We start from the raw sequence: 13274 nt of genomic DNA on the forward strand, positions 1-13274 counted from the left end.
TTAAATCTCATAATAGTAGCAGTCGTAGTGGTAAAGTAGGCGTCTTTTTCTTCACCCCGAATGCTTAATGACGACGGAAAAGATGGATGGACGGACGAATACAGTCGAACCTGGCTATATCGAACCCGTTTAATCGGAACAATTTCTGAACATGGTATAGTTACAATGAGTATACATCGCAAAAATTATGTTTAGATTCAACAAATATAGCAGCAACTCCCGATATATCGAACGTCACGCGGCGCAAAAGTGCCCCCAGAAGTTGGCTTTCCATTGTGGTGGGTGGCTCCATGCATCTGCTCTCCCTACCATGACCGCGCCGTGTCAGGCAAGTCGGCAACACCCTCCTGCTAAAAAAAAGATCCTGGCCTGCCCGCAGAGCTTTCTCAGACGGCCAATCAGAGACTCTTACGCCCTCGTCGTGCAAGATGATACAAGTTCGAGTTGCCGCGCAGCTTTTCTTGTTCGTTGTGTTTACGCCTTGTGGGTCTTCTCCTGCAGTGTTGCCATGATGGCTAGTGTGAAGCTGCAGAATTTGCCTTTCACTGTGAAGCTTGAAGTCATAAATCAAGTCAAACGCAGTAAGAAGTCGGATGTCTCTGCAGAGTACAAGATACTAAGGAGCACTCTCAGCATGATCTTGAAGGATAAGGGGGAGATTAGGGCGAAAACGGACAAACGACCCGGTGCCCGTGGTGCCTGACGCATACGCATGGCCATGTATAGACGTCGAGGTGGCCGTGTACAAGTGGTGCATCCGAAACTGCTTCAGATATGCCAGCTTCCGCGTGCTCGGTGATGAGTCTGAAAGTGCTTACGAGTGCAACGAGGCCATTGCCAGTGTTGCCGTAGTTTGGAGCGAGCTGTCAGAGTTTCAGGAGGCTGTTGACAGATCAATGGTCGACGAGTTTGTGAGTGCGGGTGATGGTGTCGCGACCACGGGAGAGCCCAAAAACGAAGACTACATTGCCGACATCGTACCGAGCACAAGTGAAAGTGGGCATAATGAGGAAAGCAACAAGATCCTTTGCCCACATCCTCCAAGGCGATTGGTACACTTGCACTAGTCCGGCACCTCTGCGTGAATGTTGCTCCAACTCATGTTGCTCAGCTGCTCCAACTCTTCAGACAATGTGGATAAGTGCGTGCTGTTGCAAGCAGCAGTTGCCCAAGCAGAAGAAGATACAGGACCATTTCATGCAAAACTAAGCTAGTTTCATCAATAAAGTGCTTTTATAAATGGTATGTGCTTCTATGACATCCAATTCTTTAGCAGGCTTATATCAAACTGATAGACATTTATATAACCGAGTTCGACTGTAGATCCCAGCGAGTCCAGTTTCAAGCATTTAGGTGATTGCTGTCGTGATAAAATAAGTATGACTATGGTGTTGGGCTGGTTAGCGCGAGGTTGCGGGATCAAATCCCGGCCACGGCGGCCGCATTTCGATGGGGGTGAAATGCGAAAACACTGGCGTACTTAGATTTAGGTGCACATTAACCCTTTCGCTGTCGGACCTTTCTGGCCGTCACCCCCCCCCCCCCCCCAGTGTCGGCTTGGTTTCAGGGAACGAGCATAACAGGGAATGAACATAAATTTATTTTTGATTATGATTAGTATACAAACAACATAGTCAATGCAATATGCACATTTCAGTGTTCTGCAGCTGTTGTTAGTAAACATCATCATCAGCCTGACTATAACATTCATTCAACATCTGAATCTGACGATGCGGAACTCACCTCTTCCTCGCATGACACTGTCCGAGTCCGAATCCGAGCTCGGCTGGTATTCTGAATCGGAATCGAGCCACCGCTCCAATGAGCACACGAAGGTCCGCGCGCTCAGCCATCCAAAAGTAACCGCGCGCAGGGAGGATGCGCTTTCAGTCGCCCACACAACGGAGAGAAATGGGATGTTGCGTGATCAAGAAGACAGAGGGAGATGGAAAAAGGCTAAAACAAAGTTCAAATGGCTTTACGTTTACTGCTGCAAGTCGGAAGCGAGGGTGTGGCGAGAGAGCGAAAGCAGCAATCGAGTCACTCTTTTCGGAGAGGCAACCGCGCAGCACGTGCCTCTGAACTTGATGCGCCGTAGCAGACACACCAACAGAAGAAAAATAAAAACCTTCAAACCAGCGGAGATGGCAGAACAACCCTTGAACCCATAACCACACGCGCGAGACGCATGATACAGCGAACGCGGAGCCACCGTGCCACTCAGCAAAGAGAGAGGGGCGGGTGGCAGTCGCACCGTACTCTTCAATACATGTACTAACACAAGTCGAGGCAAAAATACGAACTTGTAGAAAGGGTCAACAGATGGCGTGGCCAGTCCAGGAGCGGCAGCTTTGCGCTCAGGCGTGAAATTTTAAACGAACGATAGAGAACGTACCGATACGTCAGTGACACTGTGGGGGGGAAGCGCGAAGACGTACCAGGGGGAGCGAAAGGGTCTGTGACAGCGAAAGGGTTAAAGAACCACGGGTGGTCCGGATTTCCAGAGTCCCCCACTACGGCGTGCTTCATAAGCAGATCTTGGTTTTAACACATAAAACCCCACAATCTAAAATAAGTCGAACTGCACATTTGGAATCTCGCATACCTTTGATTGGTATTTCTGTTCAGAAAAATGAGCCCCAAGCTGCCCTGTCATTTGTTAGAGCTGTTCTTTCCTAACCGAAGGGTTCTCTTATTTGGGAGAGGGGTGGGAGCAGATCAGTCTGTATGTGCCTGGTCACTCCTGCATACACGTGTCATGCCCTCCCTGGTGGTGTCATGCCCTCCCCGGTGGTGTCATGCCCTCCCCGGTGGCTCAGTGGTTATGCTGTTGCGCTTCCTAGCACTAGCTCGCAGGTTCGATCCCTAGACACCACGGGGGCGTTCCAATAGGGGTGGAATGCAAGTGCGCTTGTGTACCGTGATTTGTGGGCACATTAAAGAACTTTGGGTGGTTAAAATCAGTTTACAGCCCCTCTTCTGCGGTTTCAGGATGTTAAGCCACATTATTTAATAATTAATTTATATTTTATGAGGTGTGGCTTCTTTTGAGAGATCCCTAAGCCCTTTTGAGGTCCATTTATTTTTTTCCTTCTTGTTCTTCATTTGCAGGCACTGATGGACCTGTGGCGCTGGTTCTTCCCAACCAGTGGCTGTGGGAGCTGATTGACGAGTTTATTTATCAGGTACGACCCAATTATCGAGGAGAGCAAGTGCTGTGGCAGGGTTCTCCTCAGAAATTCTTGATGGATGGACTTCTTGCAAGCAGTAAAGGGGTTGGGGGGGGGGGTAGCACTCATGTAACTATGCCCCTCTCTTCTTTTTTCGGGACAAGCATTCTGCCATTTTGAATTGTAAATTCACCAATCGCATTTGAGCACATTTCGGAGCCTGCTAGCCTTACGCAATATGCAGAGTTACGTTCTGGCAAATTTCATTGATGCGGGATTGCAGTACAGTGACATTTCGTTGCCGAGAGGTATGAAATACATTGAATCCTATGGGCGTTCGCCGGGGATACGAAAATGTTTCATTGTCGTGAGAATTTCGTTGTTGCGGTATTTCGTTATCGCGGGTTCTGACTGTAGAACTACTGTTTACGGTAACCACGGCAGTCGAAAATTGTAGTCGCTGTCGGTGTGATGATGCGAGGTGACTGTGCAGTTCTGAAGGCACATGGCCAACGTGCTTATTTAGTCGAAGCGAAACCAAAGTCGCTATCAGTGCAATTGTGAATGTTGTGCAACCGTGTAGTTCTAAAGGCACACGGCCAATGCATGCACTCAAGTTAAAACGAAACTACTGTTTGCTGTAACTGCAGAAGAAACCCAAGTCATTTTCGATGTGATCATGGATGGTGACTACGCAGTTTTGAAGGCATGTGCAGCCAACAGGGTGTGATGCGCGATGGCAAACGCATAAATGCACAAATAGACACGAGGTGTTTGGCGTTTCTGTTCATCCCTTACGGTTTCCACTGATGACTATGCTCTCTCTAAGCTCTCTATTGTTCCTGAGCTCGCCGGACCAGTTGGTCACGTGGGTCACCAGAGCATGGTTGTGCGCTGAGACAGCTGAAGATGTGGTCGGTAGGCTGAAACCTCCATGCCGAAATCTTCACTGGTAGATCGACAGACGGTGCAAGTCCTTCAAGATCTTTGGCAGCAAGGTCCAGCAGCCCGACGCTTCGTCAGATAGGGATCTTGACGAGCAAGCCACAAATGAGCCTCGTGTTTCCACCTGCTCTCAGAACTGTCTGGCAGACTTTTTTTTTAAATCGCATTTCATCTTTCATTTATTTATTCATCATGTGTTCATTTTCGTATGTTCTGTTAGTGTAGTGTTTATTGTCGCATGTATTTTTAATTTGTGTCGTGTAATTGTTTTTTATTTCGCGAGTGTTAGAAATTCCCATGCGACGGACTTTGTGTCGCATCAGTGCGTGTTGTGTGTGACTCGCACACCTTCCGCGAAGCTTTGCACCATCTGCTTGCAGTTTGCCCTTTCCTTTCATTTGTTTCATGTCACTGGCATGATTTTATTTTATTAAACTGAGTGTTTGTTTTTACGCCACCTCCCATCTCATGCCTCTGGTCCATGGTCCATCAGGCGTGGATCTTATCACCGGTCAACAGTCGAACCATCCCTAAATGCACGCGGGGTGGGTTTGTTGTCACCCCATCCCTTTTGGTTCGGAGAGTGCGAGTAATCATATGGATGGAGTAATCCGAATCTTTGACACTATGGTGATGCGGACTTCATTGTTTCGGTTCAATTGGGTGCTAGCACCAGTCTTTCTTTTTTTGCATCGCCTAATTGTGGCGATTACATTCGGCACGCCCTGAGGGTTGTCTGAATTAGCCAGTGCGCGGCCAAATGCATCGTAATTAACGAGTTTGATGGCGTACGGCTTCCGGGACCAAAGGATTAGTCTGGATTATCTGATTTTTCAAATTAGTGGTTTTTTCGTACTGGTATTTAATAAGTCAATTTTTTTTTTATTCCAGCACCGCCATGCAGTCTTGGGGACCTTTTGAACATAGGCACCATGTTGCAGTTCGTATTGAACGCGACTGTACATTTGGCAGGCAGGCCTTCTCAAACTGTCCTAATCAGTTTTTTTTTTTTTTTTTTTCGTTTTGAGCATAACCTTTATTGCTATTTACTGCAAATAGGTTTAAATAATTCAAATTCTGTTACAAAAGATGTACAAAATCATTAGAGCCATTGTCGGCAATGGGCAGTTGGTCTTCACTTTATGATAAAGTGTAACGACTAGTAATGAGTGTACTAGACAAATACAGACGAAATTCTAAGACTTAGCACAGTGCGACAGAAAGCGGGCAACAATATGTCATTGTTAGAGGCGCCTCATTCAGACATGCCGTGCAAGAATCTTGACAAACGCCAGACATCAGTGCTACTTCTTTCTCTTGGCATGAGGAAGGAAACAGCGCAACAACTGACTGACTTGTCACATCGGTTAGTAAGAGCCAGGTGGCCTGATCCACGGGAATCTGTCTCTGTGCGTGCAGTTCCAGTCATTCAGCCAGTACCGTAGCAACGTGAGCAAGAAGACTCCAGAGGAGATTGAGCTGCTCAACAGCAACCCCAAGGTGAGCGGAGGCAGCAACGGCTGAGGTGGGCAGGGTGAAACTTTGTTTCTGTTATGTTTATGTGTATTATACTCTTGCTGACAAGCTGTGACAAAACTTGGGACGGGAGAGTCTGTGTGTACCATATTTACTCGCATAATGATTGCACTTTTAGTCAAAAATATTGACGCAAATTCAGGGGTGCGATCACTACACGGGTTAAATTTCCCGCAAAAAGAAAAAGTTCTTTTTTCATCCCGCGTTTGCTGCGGGATGACAACAGGTCAACAAACAGGCGACTGCCGCTGTAACAGTGCGGGACACCAAAACAAAAATGGCGGCCGGCAGGGCAAGCCAAATGCGCCAAACAAGATTGTTTTCTTCTCTATGAGTACATTACGGGCATTGAAACAGTTTCTTCCGTATCAGTAATGAATAATATTGTTAATATCGGCAAGTTTGCGGCAGTAACATAGCCATGTCAACTTTGAGGGGACGGAAACGGAGATGGGCACGCTTAGCTGCCAGTGACATAGAAACACATGGCAGGCATGTTGTGGAAACCAGCATTTGTCTTCACTACTATCCTAATACAGCACGTTTCCGCTAAGGGTGGGCGAATATCTTAGCTGTGTCACAAGTGTCAGCGTATGAATAAGGTACACTTCTAACGTATCAGTGTAAACATGTCTACTATCGTTGCCGCTCGCGATTTGTTGCGTGCCCATGAGTGCAGAAGAGAAGAATCGAAAGGCGCCTTTTTTGTTGTTGTTGACCACAACCATTCTAAAGCCAAGGCAAGTTTGGCTGTAGCTATTTTTTTTTCATGGAAGTGATGAAAGGAATGAAATGGGGCATCTGCTTAAGAATGTTTGGTGTAGACCACTTGGTATGTCTTGAAGAGTCGTTTGCGTAGCATTTGACAGCATTTGACAGATCGTAAGCGCAATCGTCATTAGCTAGACTTGGCAGACGACATATCGCTGCAGCAAGTTTGGGGTGCGATCATTAGGCGAGTGCGATCATTATGCAAGTAAATACGGTATTTCCTTCTAGCACGCCAGCGACAGCATACTGGTGGACAGCAGATCCTGGCAACGGATATATTTATCAGATGAAATTGAATCTTTCTACAATGGGACAATTGTGAGCTTAATTGCTCACACTTAATTGCTCGCTGCACTATTATGCTTGAATGGAGTAATTAAAATTCATCTTGGAGAGTTGTGACCAAGGAAGGGACCGTGTTTACAGTTGCTGACCAATAATTTGAACTCGATGGCGACCACCAAAACATTCAAATAATTGGGGCTCCGAAATACCAGATTCACCAGAATATGGCTATTGCACAAGTGACCAAAAAAAATGTGCCATATTTTCGAGTCATCATTTTGGGGAATACCTTCAATGTCGCATGGCCAGCGTAAGGTGCATCGGCGTCTACAAGCGATAGCAGTCCCTGCGCAATGCCAAGCACGCTCTTTTTCGTGACTAGTGCAAGATGCATTGGCATCTATGAGTGACTGCCTTCTAGGCATAGTGCTAAGCACACCATCTTATCATTGTGGAAACACTGCTGCCCGTGGACGCGTCCGGTGGTAGGCATGCGAAATGTTGCCAAAAGTGATATCTACGAAAGTTATCGTCTGAGAATACATCCGAAGTTCGTCAATGCGTTTCTTTTCCCTCTTCGCCAGTGGTCGGAGGGACGCTACATCCGTGTTATCAGCGGAATCAGCCAACCATGAACAGCGAAACGGAACACACATGACAAATCATGCAAATTGCAAGTGCAGCCTTTACGGCTTCGTGGCTTGGCTTGCCGTGCATTTTGGACTCAGTCAAAGACTACTAGATCGGCTAGGCTTCGCTGTTTTCTGTTTCAAAACGCCAGCAACATGGCCAATGACCATGCCAGCAGTGTATTGTTACGCAACACTAAAGACTATTTACAGTGTATATTTCCAAAAACAACTGCAGCACTGGCAGCTCGAGACTCGGGAGGAGAGGAGTTCGTCTTCTTCGTCTGGGTGCCCGCGCACATAATCCAAAAGAAACATGCAATCTGCATCCAACAATATCAGAATGAAAAGATTGCTATTTCCGCTCAACTCAGTGGCCAAATTAACACACTGCCGTGCAGTCGGAGTCCAAATGGTCACACGATGCACTGTAAGGTTTCTGAAATTTTGGTCATCCTTATACATTAAGTCTATGGGGCCAGTGGCGCTGCCACAGAGCTGTCTGAATAATCAAGCAGGTCCGAATTATTTGTCGGCGAATGTATGTGGGTGCCACCATATGAACAGCTGCTAGTTATGAGCATAGGCAGGAGGATGTAACTCCTGGAAGCCGGCCTCTTCAATAAGGATGCTCTTGGTTTCAGATCTGGAATGTTCACAGTGTCCTCAACGTGCTCCACTCTCTCGTCGACAAGTCTAACATCAATCTCCAGCTGGAGGTGTACACCCAGGGAGGTGAGGTGCCCCATTATGTTTTTTTATGGGATGTGTCTGTTTGCTACCAGGTTGTGTTCTACACTGTTGTTACCACATTACTGCGCAAAGTGTGCAACTCTGGTATTTGGAGCCCCTTGCAGTGATGCTGAAGCAGATGGCCAGAAAAGCTGCAAATTTTGCGCGTAACGAATATGCATGACTTGCCCACTGCACACGTTATCATGCAGAATTTACGTTAACCATTGGCACAGTGACGCACTCAGTTTATTGTCGTAACCTCGTGCCGATCTCATGTGGCAGGGGATCCCGACAGCGTGGCCGGGGAGTTTGGCCAGCACCCGCTCTACAAAATGCTGGGCTACTTCAGCCTGGTGGGGCTACTTCGTCTACACTCGCTGCTCGGCGACTACTACCAGGCCGTCAAGGTGCTTGAGAACCTCGAGCTCAACAAGAAGGTAGGTGATTCTCCAGCTTCCAAGCATACCCTGTGCTTAAAGAGGCTGCTCAATCCATGTATGATTCACTGCAATGGTACTAAACGAAGTTCATGCAGTGTTGGTGCAGCATGTACGTGGTGCCAAAGGTGCCAGTGCAGCACATTGCGTGTGCTTTTAAATGAGGCAAAGCAGCCTAAATTTAAGACAACTCTGAGGGTTCATCTGGAAAGTGAATTGGCGATTTGAGTTGTAAGAGATGACATGGGGTCAGTGTTTGTGCTATCATCCTTCCAGGAAAGAATATTAAGTACATGCTCGAATGCATTTTTAGTTGTTGCTCTGCGGCAAATGATTTGCCTCTCTCTATCTACTGGGGTTTCAAGTTTGAAAATTCCACTGGCATGGCGTCAACCAACTTAGCTGTGGCTATGCAGGTTGGCACATACACTGTTTTAGTATTCATAATGTCGTATGAGGTACACTCTGCTCCTCGCCATCAGGTAGAGCTTGCGGTAGAGTGTCCGCTAGCTCTCACCATGTGATGCTGCATAACTAAGACACTAGCTACTGCTGTCACATGTATGTCTTGCAGAAAAGATGCGTTTCATCAGGATATGCAAGAGTCGTGTGAGGGAGACAAACATAAGAGGATGTGACAGTCTAGTTTCCCCATAGCTAGTATACTTACCTTTGTTAGAGAGTGTCACAGACTAGAAAAAAGTGCTAGTTTGTTCTAGTTTGAACACAATGTCACTAGATGCAATGACCAGTGCTACCATTCGTGTTCCTCTTTCTGTATTCTGCTGAAACAATAATGCTAGAACATGTGCCTACCAGCTAAAGCTGGTCTCGGAGGGCTGCACCCCCCCCCACGCTCACTTCTGTCTTTGCAACTGCTGCAAGCCCCGTCCCTGCGCATACTTCTTTGCAGAGCTTGTACTCCCGGGTTCCGGCTTGCCAGATCACGACCTACTACTATGTGGGCTTCGCGTACCTGATGATGCGGCGCTACGCAGACTCCATCCGCACCTTCTCCAACATCCTGGTCTACATTCAGCGCACCAAGCACCTTTTCCCAACACGCACGTACCAGGGCGACCAGGTGGGCATGCATGCTTTTCTGTCCCACTGGGACTCTGAGCAGATCTGTTACGTCTTTATTGTGTTCCGCTGAGTAGTGTAAGTACAGTCAGCGTCCGATTTTTCGCACTCCCAAGGGCCCACAAAAACAACCGAAAAATTGAGCAGTCAGAAAAAACGAACGCATGCAGAAAACGCACCATTTTATAGGCGTTTCTCAAATGGAGAAGGTCAAGGACGGAGTATCGGGTTTGCGCAGCTCTGCCAATCCATCATTGAGGTGGCTCTGGAATGAGCAGTTCGTAAAATTTTTAAAACTCCGACAGCGGGTGCCGTCAATGTAGCTGGTGCTATCTTCAGCTGGGTCAACACTGCCTGTTACTGCTTTAGTGGCTCAAAAAAATCGTTCATCCTCATTTGCATGGTGTTCTGCTTGCACAGATGATCTTTGCTTCCATTTCAGCCCAGGTCGTATCATTGTTGTATGCTGATAGTATTGTCAGTGCTCACGTCCATGCGGAGCTCGTCGGCTGTGCAGGCGCTGGCTCTTTCTCATTGTTGGAGTCGTTCAAATCCGCCCTCACTTGACAGACGATTTCGTCATCGGTTAACTCACGCAGAGTTCGAGATCTTTGTTGGCGTCAGCAAATCCTTTAAAAGTTATTCCGGTTGGAATGAAAATGCCAGCTGCACACAGGTCGTCGAACTAAAAGTCCACATAGAAGGATTTTGGTCATACACGCTGTCATTCTCTCAGGGTGAGACGGCCATCTAGGTGCAGAGTGTGAAGCATGCGTGGTAAATGCAGCTGCGAAGCATCTAAACTGTAAACGCTTTCCACAAGTCTGCAAGCACTTGGAACGCAGATCTAAGGTCAACGGTGTAACTTTTGCCACTGTATGAGCACAGCAACATGCAGCTGAGCATGCGTGACTTGTACAGAAGCTTCAGATTGCGGATCACACCTTGGTCCGTCGGCTACAGCATTTCTGTGGTGTTTGGCGGCAGAAATCCCACCTGTATAGCCTTTAGGTCTCTTATATGGCCATGCACACAGCACAGTTGTCCACAAACAGTAGAACTTTTTGATTCTTATGTTAAAATCGTCTGTCCAATTTGCAAATGTACACTTCAAATAACTGCTAAGTGGTGTTGTGCGAATATTCGGATTTTTGAATAGTAGTTTCAAATATTACGTTGTTCGATATTCGCTTCGAGCGCAGCTGTAATATTCGTGATTTTCAAAGTGTTGGCAAACTCACGGTCGCAAGTTTGTTTACTGTCTAATACAGTCCACGGCCCATTTTCCGGACATGCGATTTTTTAGACATGCCCGGTAATTCAGATGCTTTCACGGCACCGTCGTGGTACCGCTTAGAGCCAGTGTACAAGAACGTCTGCAATTTCGAACGCAAAAACCCTTTGCCATCTGATTTTCCGAACATTTTGCCAGGACCACATGTCCGAAATGGCATTGATTTGCCGTTTCAGACTGCCGCCACCATTTTGATTTTTAGATTTTTCAAAAGCCTTCGATAAAGTATGCCATAATCTCCTTTTATATAAGTTGCAGTTACTAAATTTGGATTCCAAACTGCTTGCATGGCTCGAATGTTTTTTACTAAATCGTTCCCAGTTTGTCTCTGTTAACCCTTTCGCTGTCACCGACGTACCGGTACGTCATCGCGCTTCCCCCCCACGGTGTCACTGACGTACCGGTACGTTCTCTATCGTGTGTTCAAAATTTTGCGCCTGAGCGCAAAGCAGGCGCTCCTGGATTGGCCATGCCATCTGTTGACTCTTTCTACAAGTTCGTATATTCGCTCCGACCTGTGTTAATCCATGTATTGAAGAGTACGGTGCGACTGCCACTCCCCACTTTCTCCTTGCTCAGTGGCGCGGTGGCTCCGCGTTCGCTGGATCATGCGTCGCGCGCGTGTGGTTATGGGTTCAAGGGTTGTTCTGTAATCTCCGCTGGTTTGAAGGTTTTTATTTTTCTTCTGTTGGTGTGCCTGCTACGGCGCGTCAAGTTCAGGCGCACGTGCCGTAGCCTCTCCAAGAAGGGTGACTCGATTGCTGCTTTCGCTCTCTCGCCGCACCCTCGCTTCCGACTTGCAGCAGTAAACGTAAAGCCCTTCGAACTTTGTTTAGCCTTTTTCCATCTCCCTCTGTCTTCTTGATCACGCAACGTCACATTTCTCTCCGTTGCGCGGGCGACTGAAAGCGCATCCTCCCTGCGCGCGGTTACTTTCGGATGGCTCGGCGCGCGGGACCTTCATCTGCTCATGGGAGCGGTGGCTGAATTCCGATTCAGAATACGAGCCGAGCTCGGATTCGGACTCGGACAAAGTCGCATGAGAGGAAGAGGGTTCCGCATCGTCAGATTCGGATGTTGAACGGATTTTATAGTCAGGCTGATGATGATGATGATGTTTACTAACAACAGATGCAGAACACTGAAATGTGCATATTGCATTGACTATGTTATTTGTATACCAATCATAATCAAAAATAAATTGCTATGTTCATTCCCTGTTATGCTCGTTCCCTGAAACCAAGCCGACACTGGGGGTGCGTCACGGCCAGAAACGTCCGACAGCGAAAGGGTTAATTAACACTGACTCTCCTCCGAGTCCTGTTTCCTCAGGGGTACCACAAGGATCGGTGCTTGGCCCTCTTTTCTTTCTAATCTACATTAACAACTTACCTTCCTGCGTCTCTTCCCATATCAACTTGTTTGCAGGTGACTGTGTAATATTTTGAGAAATAACTAGTCCTAACTATACTGCTATTCTACAGTCTGATCTTGATGCTGTGCCCGCTTGGTGTAAGACGGTGCATGGAATTAAACACTAAAAAATGCAGTCATGCATGTAAATACAGTCGAACCTTGATATATCGAACAGCGCGGTGATCGCAAAATAGTTCGATATAGCCAGAATTAGATATATAAAATCACGTAGAAAACGCGTCAAAAACTAGCACAAATCAATCAATGAACCAATCGTGGCGCAATAGATACTCACATGAAGCTTCAAACAAAGTATTTATTTCGTTCGCTGAAAGTATTGAAGCAGCGTAGCCTGCTTCATATTGGCAACCACGTGCTTGACCACGGCGTCCTCAACATAGTCCAAACGGTCCACAAGACACAGTCCAGTGCCTTCTATTGCGCCGCAGTAGCGGCGTACAACGGCCAAAGCAGCTACAGCCTCAGTTGCAGTCGGGAGCGAGGCAACATCAGCGCTTGCTGGATCAGCATCGGCAGCGTCTTCGTTTGGCCGCTCAGCAGTCACTTCTGCAGCGATCTCCACGTCTGTTAACTCCGCCACTGTTCCGGTGCTGTCGTCACCGCCAACGAAGTCCTCAATGCGCATGCTGTGTGGCTCAGCACCGATAAACCGCTCGAACTGGCTCCAGGTTTCTTCAAGCTGGCATTCTTCCTCTGTGCCATCCAACGTCAAATCTTCGGTTGCTTCCTCGGAAGCGTCTTCAATGCGGGTCACAAAACCCGCATGTCGAAAGCAGTGAACTTCTCGGCGGCGAGAATGAACGCAAAGTTCTTGGCCTTCTGCTGTAGCATTGGTCCCGATAAAGGAATATTCAGGGCCCTTACGTCGATAAACCATTTGCACAGCGCCTTCTCGACGTCTTCAAAGGCAGCTTTGCGCACCCGCCGTGTGCCTGAGTGCTGGTTCTGTTCC

The 13274-nt window shown here is 47.4% G+C and overlaps 1 protein-coding gene across 1 annotated transcript in view; it reads left to right on the forward strand.

Moving 5' to 3' along the window:
* The window catches only part of eIF3l (eukaryotic translation initiation factor 3 subunit l), a 45150-nt gene that overhangs the window by 9825 nt on the left and 22051 nt on the right, over positions 1-13274 (forward strand). Inside the window, exons 7-11 of the mRNA XM_050185471.3 lie at positions 3112-3185; positions 5535-5615; positions 7981-8071; positions 8354-8508; positions 9422-9592. Of these exons, the coding sequence (XP_050041428.1) occupies positions 3112-3185; positions 5535-5615; positions 7981-8071; positions 8354-8508; positions 9422-9592 (572 nt within the window). The remainder of the gene's footprint in view (positions 1-3111; positions 3186-5534; positions 5616-7980; positions 8072-8353; positions 8509-9421; positions 9593-13274) is intronic.

The sequence above is a fragment of the Dermacentor andersoni genome, chromosome 8 (genome assembly GCF_023375885.2).
Source record: "Dermacentor andersoni chromosome 8, qqDerAnde1_hic_scaffold, whole genome shotgun sequence".
In the NCBI taxonomy this organism is placed as follows: Eukaryota; Metazoa; Arthropoda; class Arachnida; order Ixodida; family Ixodidae; genus Dermacentor; species Dermacentor andersoni.